This window comes from Rhinopithecus roxellana, chromosome 6, assembly GCF_007565055.1.
Source record: "Rhinopithecus roxellana isolate Shanxi Qingling chromosome 6, ASM756505v1, whole genome shotgun sequence".
NCBI lineage: Eukaryota > Metazoa > Chordata > Mammalia > Primates > Cercopithecidae > Rhinopithecus > Rhinopithecus roxellana.
The window spans coordinates 117,176,827-117,195,272 of NC_044554.1; the positions used below are offsets into that span (position 1 = coordinate 117,176,827).

The 18,446-nt window shown below is 36.2% G+C and overlaps 1 protein-coding gene across 1 annotated transcript in view; it reads right to left on the reverse strand.

Annotated features, from left to right (window-relative positions):
• The window catches only part of ABCB1 (ATP binding cassette subfamily B member 1), a 104,764-nt gene extending 97,884 nt beyond the window's left edge, over nucleotides 1–6,880 (reverse strand). The window contains exons 1-3 of the mRNA XM_010370650.1: nucleotides 6,731–6,880; nucleotides 6,091–6,164; nucleotides 1,435–1,483 (exon numbers count right to left, since the gene is read on the reverse strand). Coding sequence (XP_010368952.1) covers nucleotides 1,435–1,483; nucleotides 6,091–6,158 — 117 coding nt within the window. The 5' untranslated portion in view covers nucleotides 6,159–6,164; nucleotides 6,731–6,880. The remainder of the gene's footprint in view (nucleotides 1–1,434; nucleotides 1,484–6,090; nucleotides 6,165–6,730) is intronic.
• Between the last annotated feature and the right edge of the window lie 11,566 nt (nucleotides 6,881–18,446).

The following is an 18,446-nucleotide window of genomic DNA, read 5'->3' on the forward strand; positions in this document are numbered from 1 at the left end:
GTCTCAAAGTCACAGCACTGAAATCCTGAGGATAAATACAACTTTAACCTAAACGCTTCTTTCCATACAACAAATTAACAGTGAAAACTGTCACTTGGTTACTCAAGTAGTCTGAGAATGACTCAAGTACATAGTCTTATCTCACCAAAATTCCAAAGGGCATAGAGATAGAAAAAAAGCAGGAGTCATGATAAGAGCAACAGTAGCACAGGGAGATGAAGATCACATAAGGGAACCATGAAGTCCTCAGTATAAAAGCCATATGAGTGTTTTTTCCCTACCTACAACTATTTTATAGTCAATTTATTAAAATCCATTTTACAAGACAATCTATCCATTCCCTTACCTTAAAAAAATTGCTGTTATGACTGAATTATAAAGCATGTGCTGTTAGACTTAATTGGTTTAGCAGTCTTCCAGGTTCTAATCTCTGGAATCTTTCACCTAACAGTTCATCTAAAATTGTACTCTTAGAAAAAAGGAAGAATCCAGGTAGATAAGAGGTCATTAACTAGGTGGGGCGCACAGTGGCTTACACCTGTAATCCCAGCACTTTGGGAGGCCAAGGCAGGCGGATCGCTTGAGATCAGGAGTTCAAGGCCAGCCTGGGCAACATAGTGAGACCCTGTCTCTACAAGAAATACAAAAGTTAGCTGGGTATGATGGTGCACACCTATGGTCCCAGGTACTTGCAGGGCTGAGGTGAGAGGATTGGTTGAGGCTGGGAGGCGGAGGTTGCAGTGAGCCAAGATCATGACACTGAGGTCATCAACCAACCACACCTATATGATACCTGTCTGATTTCAAGCGTGATTAAAGAAAAGCTTCTAAAAAACCACTATGCAACCAGAAAATGAAATAAAGAGTTACGATAAGGTTTTCGAATTCTAGATTTTCATCCATTTAGCACAGGGGAACAATGGCATATGACATATTTGAAATCATAGTAATAAATAATCAATTGCCACCTCTTATTGTTAGAAATGGATTTTGAACTAAAATTTGCAATGGACTAACCTAAATGACCTAAAGTTTTCATAGTAATAAATAATACATTGCTGCCTTTTATTGATAGCAATGGACTTTGACCTAAAAAACCTGCCAGAATTTCAGAGCCATTAAAGACAGCATTCTATGTGATTGGTTTCCTCTATGCAGATGGGAGAGGTACTTGTGTAAATAATGAATCACTGGCAACATAATTCATTAGAAGAATTGAAATCTAAGTTAGGAATGGTGGCTGTACATTAGTAATATACATAGCAAGTTATGATTAGCATTCTCCTGAAAATAAGCTAAATCAACCAATTTATTTTGCTTCTCCATTAACATACCCTGTAAGAAAATCTTACATCAGATGAAATATCTCTTTTCCATGTAAGGAGATGTCAAATTTCCAAAGTATTTTGAATAGTTCATAAATTCAAAACTCACCATTGAAAATACACTGACAGTTGGTTTCTTTTCCTTCTTATCTTTTTCACTGCAAAACAGCAATGGAATTACATAAAACTTTAGAAATTACATAATTTATAAATTATCCAAATTAATATAGAATGTATATTTAATGACAAATAGGATGAAGAAATATGTCTATATTATACAGTTAAAAAACAGGATAATAATAGTATAACCCCATTTATAATGTTCAAGTATGTTTACATATATCTTAGAAATCTACATATGTGGTTATCACTGAGTGTTGGAATCTCTCTAAAAATATTTTCTTCCTTGTGCCTTTGATATTTTCTGATTTGCTATGATGAATACATACATACACCCATTGCAATTAGAAAAATATACATACTGAAAAGTTACCTGTTTTTATTCTAATTAGAAAATCATTCATCTTTCCCCTTAATTATGAATCCCCTTAATTGTCATCTGAATAATGATGGCAGTAGATATTTTATCCATCTACTACCTAGATATTATTCTTAATCATCCCTTTCTACTGAAGTGTAGTGGCAATTAGATGCTGGACATAACTAGCCTAAGAAGAAAATTAAATTACTCTTTATGAGCAAATCTAATTGTGAAAAAAATGTCTGGAGCCCTAAATGGACCATTATGAAATAAATGCACTCTAGAAAGTTATGGTAAAAAATGATGTTCTATAAATTGTCAAAAAGTTGTCCTCAGGCATAAGGTCAACTATTATTTTGAGCCCAGATACAAATGAATCTAACTATGTAGCCCATTTTCTACTCTGTGTAACTGCCACCTAGGATGTGAAAGCAAACCAACCGTAAGAAATCTGCCTCATCTGTATTTTTGTAGGTATAAAAGAAAAAATATTTTAGAAAAGATTAGTGTTATTTTTTACACGGTTTTTAAGTTCATAAGGTAAAGTCATCTTTGTCTTTGTTCTTTACACTAAGTGAGGTCAAAAGAGGTAAGGAGACTTCTAAAGAAAAAAATCCAGAGTTTACCCATTTGGCTTTGGAGTAATGTTAGACAGACATAAAATACACAAACATAACTCTTCAGGTTTGGTCCCACCCAATTCCCAGTAAAGGCATGGTTTCAGTATCCCTGGAACCAGGATGAAAGGAGAAAAATAGCCAAAAATAGTTGAGTTTTAGCTCTAAGCTTTTTATTTATTTTTTTGTTCTCTAAAACTGCTGCTACTCTGGAGAAGTTATAACGTCCCAGGCACTGGCTAAGTAAGCACTTCCTACACACAATTCATAAACAATTCTATGAGGAAGACACATTTTTGTTCTTTTAGAGATGTAGAGGAGTGAGAAGAGTTAACTTGTCCCAGGTCCACAGCTATAACTAAGCCAATATTTAAATGCCAAGTCTGTTCCCTGACCACCAAACTATAAGGCGCAACTTCAGATTTCTGAGATACTGCATCACACTAAAATGCACTTTCACACAAACTCTCACCCCTACTAGATTACGTACTTAACCCCATTAGCACAAAACACAGTGCTTAGAAAGACAAGTCAGCTGCATCCATGTCCCTACAAAGGACGCAAACTCATCCTTTTTTATGGCTGCATAATATTCCATGGTGTATATGTGCCACATTTTCTTAATCCAGTCTGTCACAGATGGACATTTGAGTTGATTCCAAGTCTTTGCTATTGTGAATAGTGCTGCAATAAACATACGTGTGCATGTGTCCGAATTGATGGGTGCTGACGAGTTGATGGGTGCAGCACACCAACATGGCACAAGTATACATATGTAACAAACCTGCACGTTATGCACATGTACCCTAGAACTTAAAGTATAATAAAAAAAAAAAAAAAAGAAAGAAAGACAAGTCATTCATCAAATACCATTTTAGGAAAGAACCTTTGCTAATAGACATATTCCAAATAGCACTATAATCCCAGCATTATCTACTACCAAAGCCACATGCTTCTTTACAATCCCATGTTAAAATAAATTTAAATCAATAGCAATGAACACAATTTAATAAGAACTACTTATCTAAAATATAATCTCTAATTTGAAAAGTCTGTAGACCATGATAGAACCAGTAATAGAAATATGTGAAAGATCAATTTTCTTTACTGTTTCCCTTCACATACCCTCAATATTTCTTAGTTAAATCTAACTAAATGTTTGTATAAGTACATAATTCTTTAAGCTATCAAGTTTTCAAAACTAAAAAGTTAAAAACAAAAAGTGGAATACCTATCCTCCACTCTATGGAGCCTTTTTCATGGTTTACATGAACATTTTTGTTACAAAAATTTTCAATTTCAATCACAAGTTCTCCTACCATTATCACATCTAAGAAAAGTGATTACAATTTTTATATTGGCTAATATCCAATGCACATTAAAATCTCCCAAGAATGTTTTCCATAGGAATTTTTCCTTGTTGAACATTTAGGTTGTTTTTGTTTTGTTTTGTAATGTTCACACACTACATTTGGTAGTTATAACTCTTTAGTCTCTCTTAATCTAGAAGTCCTCCTTTCATTTTTTTAACATTGGCTTTTGTAAAGGAACAAGAAGAGCTGTCTTATAGAATGTCCCACATCTTGAGTATACCTGTATCAAACTGAATACAAATGGGAGGTGCAATAAATGTAAAATACACATCAAACAGGAGATTTAGCATAAAAGGGAATGTAAACTATCTTATTGATCATTTTGATTATATGTAGAAAATCCAATCTTTTGGACATATTGAGTTCTATGAAATATATTTACAAAATTAGTTTTATCTTTTTATTTTTAGTTTTTACTGTTGCTACTAGAAAATTTTAAATTACAAATGTGACTCACATGATAAATCTATTGGATAGTCCCAGTCTACAAGTTTAATTGTATTCAGACTAAATGTTTTTGCAGATATATTAGTATTTGCTAGGTGATGTTGTTTACTCAAAATCCAAGGGATGAGTCATTTACTACAGTCTATTCTACAATGAGAGATACCAGGTCTGATCACTTGGTTAAGGTGCTAACTGCAAAATCTTTAATTGGAAAAGCACATTCTCCTTCCAATTAGTAAACATTTTGAAGAAAATTCTTACAACTTTTTTCTGATGGTTTAGAGTTCATTGCCAATCCTTGTGTGAATCTAGTATAACAATGGAAGTTTCACAATAATAGCTGGAATTTTTCTGTAAGGATCATTGCTTTATTTTCTCTACCTCTCACACTTTCTTTCAGTTTCCCTGCTCTCAGAATATTAAGGCTTCAACAGTAGCATTCAGTATCTCAAAATCGATTACAGTTATGCTGTTCTTTGATGCTCAAATTGTCCCAGAGTTGGCCATTGGAAGCCCCTTCCAGACAGCTCGAGTATGCTTTTGACTACTCCATTAAACTCCACTTCCTTATTTTCAGGTAACACAAGATACTCCAGGTTCATTTTCTATTTTTCCTATCCCAGACCTGGCTGAAATTAGCTATTGAAGTGTTCATTTCTTTTAGGGAGGAATGGTATTTAGAAACCAATATCTGGTACTAACAGTGCTCGTTGTTACTCTCCCTTTCAGTGGGGTGAAAATGAACTATTAAAAAATTATGAATTCATATTGAAATTTCCAATGCAAACTTAACGTTATTTTTAAAAATGTATTTAATTTCCACATTTGTATTTTTTCTCTTACACTGAAAAGCTTGGTTTCTTATAATATTAATATGTTTACTAACTTACAATTTACATTATAGTTTCTAATATTAATAAATTTACTAATTTATCTTACAATTTACTAACAATGAATCTATGGAGTGAAGTTTTAAATTTTCTATAATGGCAGAGCACCATGATCAAAATTTAGTTTAATTAATTATTTTCCCTATGTGATTACATTACCAATATTATATACAGATATTTATTGCCAGTTAAAATAAAAACAACCTAAATGTACTTTTGACCTTCTGTCCCATCAGCCAGGCCACAAACAAGCGATGTTTACATAGCCATTTACCGGAAGCAAGAGCCTGGACCACAGAGCAGATCACCAGCAGCATATGGCTCACGTGTGGGCGACCAGCACCACTTGAAAAGCAGAAGTTCACAGGACAGAAACACGTATGAGTATCCGCCTGCCTGGGGCAGGAAAGCTGAGGAAGAGGCATACCAAGACTAAGGGAAAGAGTCCGGGAAGGGTAAAAGGGTGGAATGAAAAGAGGTTGGTGAATGGCTAAGAACGGTTGGATAGGACAAATAAGTTCAAATGTTCGACAGCAGACGAGGGTGACTATAGTTAGCAATATATTGTATATTTCAAAGTAGCTAGAAGAGAGGACTTAAAATGTTATCAACACATAGAAATGAAATATACCCAAGGTGATGGACCCTCCGAATACCCGGACTTGATCATTACACATTCTGTGCATGTCAAAAAACGCTTCCATGTACCCCATTTCATAAATATGTAAAATATTATATATCATTAAAAGAAAGAACAAAAAAGACAGGGAAAATGCATATGCTGTGCTCCATGCAGCCAACAAACTTCTGCTCTAAGCAGGGAAATGATTCCAAAGGCTGGCTTGCGTTTCTTAAAATAAAAATAATTAAAAACAACAACAATATGTCATTTATTTCAGAGCTGGAGGCTCTGAAATAAATCGCAAATATGTAAACTATGAAAATGAAACTAGCTACCTTTTACTGTTCAGTTTAAAAAAGTTCTTCTTCCCTGCTCCTCCATTGCGGTCCCCTTCAAGATCCATCCCGACCTGAGAAGAAAGTGCGGCTCATTAACCAAATGCATGACCCTCAGGCGCGCCGGAGGGCAGACTAACCTCTAGTACCCCGCCGAACCCCAGACAGCAGTAAGAGGGAGCGCTTGCCGTGATGCTACAGCTGCTCTGGCCGCGATGGCCACGGCAGGGGCTTTCCTGTGCGCAGGGTCTCCAGCACCTCCACGCAGGCAGAGTTGGGGGTCTGGCAGCGCGTTCTGGACTTTGCCCGCCGCCAGCGCGGTTCTCCCTCCCGGTTCCCGTCGCCGCGGACGATGCTGCCTCCACCCACCCACCGCGGGCTCAGAGACCAGGTCCCCTCACCGCGCGGGCTCTGCGCGCTCCGGGCAACATGTTCCAGTGCCACTACGCTTTGGGCGCTGCTCCAGGAGCTCCTGAGTCTAGATGTCACCCCACTTGGTCCCCATGGACTTGCTAGCGGTCTCCACACCATCCACGCCTCAAGAAGCCCTTCTCCCGTGAAGACCAAGTTCAGGAAATCTGAGAGCCTGACATTTCTTGGGAACTGTCCCGTAGTAGCTCCCAGCTTTGCGTGCCCCTACCTCGCGCTCCTTGGAACGGCCACCAAGACGTGAAATTTTGGAAGAAGATACTCTGACTTTAGTGGAAAGACCTAGCGGAAACGAACAGCGGCCTCTGCTTCTTTGAGCTTGGAAGAGCCGCTGCTCGAATGAGCTCAGGCTTCCTGCGGCAAAGAGAGCGAAGCGGCTGTGCTCAGCCCACGCCCCGGCGCTGTCCCTGCCCAGCCAATCAGCCTCACCACAAATGACTGCTCCCGGCCCCGACTGACTGAAAGTTGATTCCTCGAGAAATTGCGAAACAGGCTGAATTTCCAGGAGGAATGTTCTCGCTTCCGTTGCACCTCTCTAGAAAGGGCAAGGTAGAGAAACGCGCATCAGCTGAATCATCGGGGACGTTTGAACTTATAGAGACATGTCTCTCGAAGTTCACGTACGTCTTCATATCTATATAACAACAGGACGTAGTTAAGGGAAATTTTCTCGGGATTTGCGTTTAATACAGTTAATTCAAAAACTACGACCTCTCCAATTCTGTATCATCTTTCTGCATCCTAACACCTTTGAAAAGGCCAGGATAATTTTTTCTGCAGTGGTCTTTCTTCAGCATGTTTGACAGTTTCTGAGTTATATCTGTTCATCCTTTATTTGATGATAAATGGAATGAAAGAAAAAGGAAGTTTTAAAAAATATATAGAGACAGGTATTTCAAGGTAGAAATGCTGTTTCAAAGCGTGTAATATTTTAAAACTTCAGACGTCAGATCAATGCCCGTGTTTTTCCAGGGCATTTCAAATTCTTACATTTTAATTCAAATTAGTAAAATAAATATAGCATGTTTTAGCATATTACATTAGTTATAATTTCCTTCCATATTTACTACCAACATTTAGTATTTTTTCCTGTCCACTATTTGTTTCAAACTGAGGAAAAGTACGTGCAATCTGCACAAATCAAAATTGTAAAGCAGTGCTAACTCACGTCAGAGCTTTTCTTCTTATGAACATAGAGGAAATAGGTTTGTTGTATCCTCTAGTCTACATTCTATGACTTTCACATATTACCTATCAGTTTATTGCATAACTTTAGAAGAAGAAAATCACTTTGTTTTCACTGCATAGTCTGAGGATATTTCCTCTTTCTTTAAATAACTCATACTTCAAAGCCGTAATTTTTTTCTATTCTTGACTACAAATTTTCCTTACCTTGATATATTTTGTTCTTGGCCTTACAATGAAGTTTTCTTTTCTTTTCTTCTTCTTCTTCTTTTTTTTTTTTTTTTAAACAAATTGTTAATTAGGCTTCTAACACTGTTCACTGTTTAAAGGTTTAACAACAACCCTGTGGTCCATCTGGGGTAAATGTATAAGCTTTCATCTTCATCACATGCATTTTTAATCTTATTTGTGCCTATGATCTCTGATTTCACTTTTGTTTTGCTTTGTTCTTTTATCTTACCTTTCATCTATGTAATCTTGTTGTATTTTATGTATCCTTTTGAATGGCCTTAAACCCTCCCTCAACAGTGCAGGATATAAATACAGTGCTATGTTGTTAGGCTGATTATACTGTTTCTACAATCTGGAGCATCAGGTAAAGATCTCTATCAAGGATATAAGTAAGTTAAAGATCAGAATAGCACAGATATTTTAAAAGTAAGATTCTACCATTCTATTATATTGTATCCAATTTCTTTGCTCCACTGACATGAAAATGTGAATATAAAATGAATATAAAAATGATGGACCTAAAGCAAACTAGCTCTTGCTACTTTCAACAGCCCTTGGCTTCTTGAAGGACACCAGTCTTGCATTTGTGCTACCACCACTCCTGTCAAGCTGGACTTGGCTGTTCTCCTTAAGCTTCCTTAATTTCTGGTGAAACCTACTTAGTCCCCTTGCAAGTTGACACTCACATACCGTCATTCAAGCAGTGATATTTCCATTTGAAGTGACTGCCACCATCTGCACCTTCTTGTCCTCCGCCCTCATGTAGCCATTTCATTTCATGTCTACACTCTCAGAATACTAAAGATTTGCCTCTCTGCTGCAGTCTGTTCTATATGTATCTGTGGGAGTAATAATATATAATGATAATAACAACTAACATTTATTAACTACTGGTCATTTCTCAGGAACTGCCAAGCATTTCAAAGAGATTGTCATTTAATCTTTACAAGAATCCTGAGAAGTAGTTACTATTGTTGTTACTCCCATATTACAATAAAAGACACTGAGGTTTGCATTAGTTGCCCAGTCACACAGCAGGTAAGCTGCTAACCAGTAGTCCCTCTCTCATAACTGTACTCTTAACCACTACCCTACACTATAGTACATTATCATAGGACACTCCACTTCACTGCCTTTTTCAGCCCCATGAAGTGTTTTCTTCTTATGAGTTCATCTTGAAAAACCTGCAATGGCTCCCTGCCACAGACTATATCACATCTAACAGTTTCCTCTTAGCTTTTAAGAACCACAACACATCACTTCTCTCTAATCATCTTCCTCACCCTCAACATGTACATATTCACTCCATTTCAGCCAAACTCACTGAGTTTCTCAGATCATAGGCTCTTTTCACTCTGTGCCTTTCCACGTGTAAATCGTTGAATTAATTTACAAAAGTTTTCTTCTTTAGTACCTGGCTCCATTGAACTATTTGGACTTCAAAGGCAGAAAAACTTAGATAAGGACCATCTCTGCTGATTATTATGCGTAGGTTTGAACAGGTTACTTAACTCTGCTGTCCCACAGTTATCACTTTAGTAAAGAGTAGATAGTATCTTCTAATGTTATGGCAAGATTAAGTGATTTGTATATTTAAAAGATTTGTACAGTGCCTGAAACACCGTAAACATTCAACATTGTTATATATTAGTAGTAATGCCCTCTTCTCAGTCTCTTTTTGCCGCTCCTTAGCATTCTTCGGCACTCATGTATGTAGTCACATCTATTTATCCATATATGATTGACCAATTATTCTCATATCCCAGCTCTCTGAGTCCTTTATTATGAGTGTTAACAAAACATTTATAGAAATTAAAAAGCTGTTCACCTATTTTTCCTTCTTCTATGGTTTTTAATTCTTCTGGATGTTCTTCTCATAACACTTTTATTGTAAATCTTATGTATTTTTCTCTGATCTCTCTAATAATTTATTTTCTCTATTTTTCCTAACTCTTCTATTTAGCCGATCTGAGTCCAAATTGAAGGCTCAACATGCTTAAAGAAGGAATGCAACTCACCTCAATGAACTTAATCGACCTGAGGCAGAGAAAGAATACAAGTTTCCACCCAGTCCAAAGAGCAAGATATATGACTCAGCTGTGTTCACAATAATATGGGATCCACACACTCTCCACCCTTTCATGTGTAATGATTTTTATGTATGAAGGACATGGGACATGTGATTGACGTAATGATGGGGGATATTAAATGACTGTACTTGAACTCATGTTGGATTACATCAGATTGCCTCTATGGACACCTGGGTTGAAAGAAAAATATCCAGATTCGGAAGGTCAATATGATCATTTTCAGAGGTTGTTTTTCTTGCCATCATATAGCCAATACAGCAACAGACATGACTTGTGTGAAATGGTGATCGGATGATAATTTTTTTTTTTTTTTTTTTTTGAGACGGAGTTTCGCTCTGTCGCCCAGGCTGGAGTGCAGTGGCCGGATCTCTGCTCACTGCAAGCTCCACCTCCCAGGTTTACGCCATTCTCCTGCCTCAGCCTCCCGAGTAGCTGGGACTACAGGCGCCCGCCACCTCGCCCGGCTAGTTTTTTGTATTTTTTAGTAGAGACGGGGTTTCACCATGTTAGCCAGGATGGTCTCGATCTCCTGAGCTCGTGATCTGCCCGTCTCGGCCTCCCAAAGTGCTGGGATTACAGGCTTGAGCCACCACGCCCGGCCTTCAGATGATAAATTAATTTAATTTTAATTACGTCACTTAGTGACTTAGCCACGTGATAAATCAATGGCAAATAGTATGTAGTCACATCTATTTATCCATATATGATTGAATTATAGTCCATATATACTGAATTATACTCCTCTTCGAACCCTTCCCCATCTAATCCAGCCAGAAATATTTTCTACCACTCTGCAATCCTACTTTTCAGTATCTGTACCTCTCATTTTGTATTTATTAATGTTTCATATGATTATGAATTTTTTAAAATATTCTAACTGGACAGAGACTTATACAAAATAAAGTTTCAGTAAATGTTTGTAGAAAATATTAAGTGCTGAGAGTATGACATCAGAAACAGATTTATGGAAATTATACTAGTAGGCTAAATGCCTGAGTTATCATTAGTATGCCTTGAAAGATCCATTGCCATGAACTATCTCCCTTATCAACTTCTTTTTATTGAGACAGAGTCTTACTCTATCGCCCAGGCTGCAGTGTAGTGGCACAATCCAGGCTCACTACAACCTCCGCCTCCTGGGTTCCAGCAATTCTCATGCCTCAGCCTCCTGAGTTGCTGGGATTACAGGAGTGCACCAGCACACCAGGTTAATTTTTGTAATTTTAGTAGAAATGGGGGGGTTTCAACACATTGGCTAGACTGTTCTTGAACTTCTGGCCTTAAGTGATCCACCCACCTCAGCCTCCCAAAATGCTGAGATTACAGGCATGAGCCACCATGCCCTGCCTCCTCAATCAACTTCTAATATCTTTAAAACTCCATTAGAGAATCATCTCTCTGAGTAAGTCACTGCCCCCTACCATAATAGCGCAAGAAATGTTTTTAAATGAATGACAAAATTAAGAGTAGAGAAGACAACTGAGTAAGATCAAGGGAAAGAAGAAAATGAAGTGGCAACTCTGAGAATTCCAACTTCATAACTTACTAGCTGTGTGGCTTTGAACAAATACTCCACCTCTCAAAAAACTTGATTTCTGTGTCATTCAAATAAAGACAAAAACAGCATCTTCCTAGGGTTTTTGTAAGAAGAAAATAAGGTAAGATTTGATATGTGTTTGGTATAGACTAAATAGTAGTATTTCCCAAATATCCTAATAAATGTGGTCAATGGAGCCAAGATATGAATAAAAATTAAGAACGTGAGAGTAAAAGTGATGACTGGAAAGGGCTAGTAATGGACATTGAAGGTAAATAACAATATGGAAATAATTATCAGTATTACTTTTAAAGAAATCTATAAAAACAAAATTATGAAGAAAATTGAGTAAATTCACATTTAAAGCCAACAACAAATCATATAGCTATTTATTGCAAATATCACAATAGGTTAATATTCTTTATAAAGAGTTCATATAAATGGATAAGAAAAAATTCAAAGGTCTAAATAGAACTGAGCAAAAGATGCAAATAGGCAATGCATACAAAAAAGTATGTAGTATACTGGTACACAGAAGAAGACATACTGGAATATTCATGCTAACTACAAATAAATGCAAATGAAAACACCAAAGATATTTTGAAAAATGAGACTATCACATGCTCACAAGGGTTGAATAAAACAAGTGGGAGTTGAAAATTATTCAAATGAACAAAGAAACATATATAAGGAAAACTTCAGTCTGTTTGACTCATTAATTCAATTTTAGGAAATCTATCTTAAAGAAATAATTCCAAGTACAGGAAAAAATATCAGCCAAAGGTATTCATTGCTGCTTTATTTTATAACAGTAAAAAATGAGCAGTGACCTGAATACTTAATCACATATATATGGATGAATTATTACACATCATCTTTAAAAAAGTAGTAATGTAAAATGTGCTTACGGAGTTTGTGATAACCTCAGAAAATACCTATGCTAATATGCAAGGAAAAAAGGCAGGGGAAAATGATAACAGTATAATATTCACTATATCAAGCAAATTAATTGGTGTAATACTAGAAATAAAGATATCAAAGTGTCAAGAGTGATTATCTTTTAGTGATGAAAGTTAGGTCTGAGTTTTTTACTTTAAATGTATTTGCGAAATTTCCTATACTAAAAGTGTATTATTTTATAATAATTTTTATAAAAGTTTGGAGATGGGGATGAGAATGAATTTTCAGAATCCTGGTTATTGGTATCTATCTCTCAGCGGAGTTTGTTGCTTATTAGTCACATTGAATGAAGGTCAAAATTAACTGGCTAAAACAAGAAACATTGAGAATTCCCAATATTTTTCATTTATTAATAAGTTTCTCATATTTCTGAAAATCTTATCCACGTTTCTAAGAAAAGTGAGAAAGGAAGAAGAGAGAAAGAGGTAGAGATAGAGATTCTCCTTAAGTGATAAGAAAATACATGAGAGCCTGAAATAACTGGATTCTAGCTTTGGTCATCAACTGTCTATATAAGTTGGATACATTTTTTTTTTCTAATTCCTTTTTTCATATCAGCCTCAAAGAGTTATTGAGAAGATCAAAGCCCCAGAGGTACTTGTCATAACTAAGCACCATATACCTCCACTTGAGGAAGGTAATACAGAGAAGTCCAATTAAGGACTTCATTGTTATTCTCCTGAAGAATTTAAGTTCTGTGAGATTAGAAATCTTGTCTCTATTTTTATTCTGTATGCAAAATACAGCACATACTATGTGCTCAATTTCTCTTTTGGAATACTTAGAGCAATGTCCATCAATAGCATTATTTGATATTTTATAGCTTATCCGAACAAATAAAGATGGACTTATGCTGGGGGAATTATTTTTTTCTTTGATTTTTTTTTTCTTTACTTAATTTGTGTGCGTGTGTGAGACAGGGTCTTGCTCTGTCACCAAGGTTGGAGCTCAGTGGCACAATCACAGTTCACTGCAGCCTCAACCTCCTGTGTTCAAAGGATCTCGCCACATCACCCTCTCAAGTAGCTGGGACCAGAGGTGTGCACCACCCTGCCTGGCTAATTTTTTTTGTTGTTGTTGAGATAGGATCTCACCATGTTGCCCAGGCTGGCTAGAACTGTTATTGATCACTATGTGGCAAGTACTTTGCTAGATGCTGACAATATGAAGGTGAGCCACGTAAAGTCCCTCAAGTTCTGTGTGTGTATGTTTTTAGAAGTGAAAATTATTAGAATAATGTTAGCATATAAGACAACTGTTTTGTTTTCATTTTGTTTTTACAAACAAACTGAACTTATATATCTAAAGTGACCAATTTCCTTTTCAAAGTCAATACCCAAGGAAGCTATGTACCAATTTCGATGATGCCTGCCAAGAAATAGTTCGAACTATTTTGTTGGATTTGTCCCCAGAGTCTACAGAAATATGATTTTAATGTCCTCAATAATAGCAAATTTTGCCTTTTACTGATAAATTTAAGTTTTAGAAATGAGATAACCCGACATTGCAGTGAGGAACATTGACTTTAGCATCCAGCAGATTGGGATTAAGTTCTGGTCATTCGATATTGGAAAAATTATTTCTTTTGCTGCAACTAAAACTTCTCATTTATAAAATGAGACAGTGAATGTAAAGCAATTAGCTTAGTAACTGGATGTCTATATTCTAAATGCTTACTTGTGCTTATGTTGTTATTGTTAATAGACTAGCAAGTGATTTACTTAAAAGAAATTTCAATTAAAAATGAAATCTGGCTATAAAGTAATGAGCCAAATTTTCTCCTGTGCTTAGTAAATTATTCTGAAGATTATTCCTCAGGGAAATTCCTTTGACATTCAACACATATTTGGTTGGAGCCATCCTACTATGTATCTGTTTTATAATTCTCTTAATTTATAACCAAACCCTTTGCCCTACGATATCAGCACTGAGGAATTCCTGACATAAAAATAACAATATTACCTAAAATGGCTTTTGAATTGCAGAGCTTATAAAAACACCATTTCCCTTTTAGTTTTTTTTTTTAATTGTTTTATGATTCATAGACTTTGAACTTGCTTAATCTCAAATGAACTCTCTCCCGGGAGCAAGGTCAAATTAGTTCAATGAGGTAATGTTCACTCGCTTATTTCTTTAAAACGCTTAGTTGTATTTCACAGGACATATCTATTTAAAATATACTTCCATATACAAGAAACACTGCTAGTAGACCAATGGATAGTTAGTTAGATCTGACTTTACAATTTTAAGTTAAGAAATACTTTATTTTAAATTTGTATTGGAAATTCATTCATTCACTCAACAATATTAATCAAGAACCCTGTATATGTCATGTATTACTCTAAGTGCTTGGTATATATCCATGAGCAAAACACAAAAATCCCTGCCTACATAGAACTTATATTTGGTGGTAAGAGTAGGCAGGTAGATAACAACATACTAAATGAGTAATTTTGTACGTTAAAAAGAGTAAAGTGTTATGGAGAAAAGCAGAGCAGGGAAAGGAGTGTGGGAGTACCAGGTGGGCAAAGTTTACAATTTTAAGTAGGATGGTCAGGGCAGACCTCATTAAGGAGATAACTTTGAGCCAAGACAGGATAGAGCTGAAGGAAAGTTTTGAGTGGTGCCATTAATATATTGGAAATCCTTGAATACTAATAATTTTAAGGTTATTTCTTTAAAGTGATTTCTAGCATAGGGTAATTTCATGCTCTAGTTTTTCTCTTTGGATTCACAGATGTTTGAGCTTGCAAGAGAATATAGAGGTCATCTTATTCACTTCCTTCACTACACTGAGTCTCTGAAATGCCAAAGAATTTGACCAAAGCCAACACATTCAGCCAGAAAGAGAGCCAAGTTAACAATACAAGTTTTCTGACACTGAGCTTGCTGTTCATTCTACCATATTGACAGGAGGATTCTAACAGTGAAGATTTTATATTGGCTAGCATGGGAATCCATGCTAAGGGGACAGGTGCAATCATATTCTCTAGCTATTTTACTTCACTTTTGCATCAATTTTCTGTCATCTTGATTTTATTTTTGCTCTTGACCAGTCAGACCAGCTTGTTTTAATGATCATTCTTCAGGATCCAGCTGATCCTGGAGAATGATACACTAAATGTACACTAAAATGTAGGTCCTAGTGTACATTTTAACTACTTGCCTTGCTGGTGTCTGTAATTCAAGTATCTGAGATACCGAAGCTGGTCAACTGAGGGCCGAGGTGTATTTTAAGGTGCAAGATTTGAAAAAAAAAAAAAAAAAAAAAAAACCGTGAAGGAATTGCTATTACAAGTTGCACTTTGCAGTTTGATTGTAATTAATAATACAAATTTCTGTAAAATACCTAAAACTCTGTTAACACTTAGAAAATAAGGGAATGAGGCTAACAGTAGTGTAGAAACACTATCAAAACTTAATTTATCACACGACCTTTTCTTGAAACACAGATGAATTCTGATTCATATCTTTTTGTTGATTTCCCTTGCGTGTCTTTTCCAGTTAGATATTTTGTAATTCTGCCAAATATTTGACTTATTGTCTCTACTGTTTGAATAACGTGCCCTGACCTTGTAGTTGTGTTCCTTCTAATTGGCAACAAGTCATACTGCAGTGTTCTTATGTAGAAACTAGCTTTCTCTTTTCTTTTCTTTTTTTTTTTTTTTCCTCAGCCAGGTTCTTGCTCGGTCACCCAGGCCCTATTGCAGTGGTGTAGTCATTGCTCTCTGCAGCCTCCACCTGTTGAGCTTCAGTGATCCTCCCACCTCAGCCTCCGGAGTAGCTGGGACTACATACTACTAGATCTGCCTTTTTTTTTTTTTCTTTTTTTCTTTTGGAGAGATAGAGTCTTCCTATGCAGCCCAGGCTGGTCTTGAAATCCGGGCAATCCTCTTTCAAGTGTTCATCCTGCTTCAGGCTCCCAAAATGCTGGGATTATAGGAGTGAGCCACTGCACCTGGCCTGTTCTTTTTGTTTTACTTGAATACTATGATTACAATCAAAGTAGCTCATGCAGGCCAGGTTTATCCTTATTACCATTTCATCATGTGGCAAAGGCAAACCTTCTTACTATTCTATAGTCAAGTTTTCCTTATTCTCCATCATCATTGTTACAGTTTAAGACAAATAATTATAAAAATTGTGTTGCAGAAATTGCCACTTGAGTGGCTCTATGCATCTCATATTTGATAACTGCCCAAACAGAACTCTTAATCCTGTCCCCACATTGACTTCTCATTCAGCATGTATATCTAAGTACATAACATGACTATTTACTTTGTGTCAGAAACCTGGAGGAAGAGGAGAGGTTATTGCTAGCATCCCCTTTCCCCTTACTCTCTATATCCAATTTGAATCCAGCGTCTTCTCAACAATGACAATAACTTTGTCCAAACCACTATATCCACCATCCATCTTCTCTTACTTGGGTTACTTTAACTAGTTTCTCCACATTTACTCTGGTCTTCTTCTAATTCATTCCCTTCATAACAGCCAAAGTAATTTGTAAAATCTACATAGCACCATATCATACCCATGGGTAAGGCCTGCAAGGGCTTCCCACTGCTCTCAGGTTCAATTCCAAAGGTCCTCATTACTCTGTCTTCTGCTTACCTCTATAGACTCAGGCCACTTCTCCCTTACTCCTTCATGATCCAGCCACACCAGTCTTCTGTCAGCAACTTGGAGCTTGGCTAGGCTCTATATTGCATGATGCTGAGGTTTGGGCTTCTGCCCAGAGTGCCCATTAAGATGTTTTTCAGCCCTTGCTCTCCTCCCTTCCTCCCTCCTTTTGAGGTTCCAAGTCTCTACTGTTTTCATCTTTATGTCCATGAAGACCCAAGGTTTAGCTCCAACTTACAAATAAGGACATGTGATATTTGATTTTCTTTTTCTGCATTAATTTGCTTAGGATAATGGCCTCCAGCTGCATCCACGTTGCTGCAAAGGACATGATTTTATTCTTTTTTAGGGCTGTGTAGAATTCTGTAATATAGATGTACCACAATTTCTTTATCCAATCCACTGTTAATAAGCACCTAGGTTGATCACATGTATTTGCTAGAATGTAGCATGTATTTTAAAAATGTATTTTTAAATGCTTACAGCAAGTCTGAATTACTTAATTTACACAGATTTGAGTTTTAGTTTTATGCATCTGTTGCAAATAAAATAATCAGGGTATGAAGTTTCTCAAGGGAACTGTTTTTTATTGTATTGTTTTATTTTAGATTTTCAGAGCATGCTGCAGATGGTTTCTGCATTCCAGTTCTAAGAATTTTATAACAACTAAATTTAACAAATATTTGTAGAGCAATTGCACTGAGCATGCTAGATATAGACATAAATTTAATTATTCACCTTAAAGGAGCTTCTAATACACTTGAGGAGAGAAAACAAAACAACTAATTTTTATGGAGCTCCGAAGTCAGGTCTTCCCACTGAATCTTGGCACAGGTAGTATTAAGATTATCTTCATTTTAAAGAAGAGGAAACTAAGATTCAATGAGTTACAAACTGATTGGCAGGATTGATTTGCTTGACTTCCTTATAGATTCCGGATATTAGTCCTTTGTTTAATGCATAATTTACAATTTTTTTCTCCCATTCTGTAGGTTGTCTATTTATTCTGGTGATTGTTTCTTTTGCTGTGCAGAAGCTTTTTAGTTTAATTATGTACCATTTATTTATTTTTGTTTTAGTTGAATTTGCTTTTTGGGTCTTAGTCATAAATTCTTTGCCTAGGCCAATGCCCAGAAGAGTTTTTCCTAGGTTTCCTTCTAGAATTTTTATGGTTTCAGGTCTTAGACATAAGTATTTAATCCATGCTGCGTTAATTTTTATATACGGTGAGAGATAGGGATCCAGTTTCATTCTTCTACATGTGACTATCCAATTTTCTTGGCACCATTTATTGAATAGGG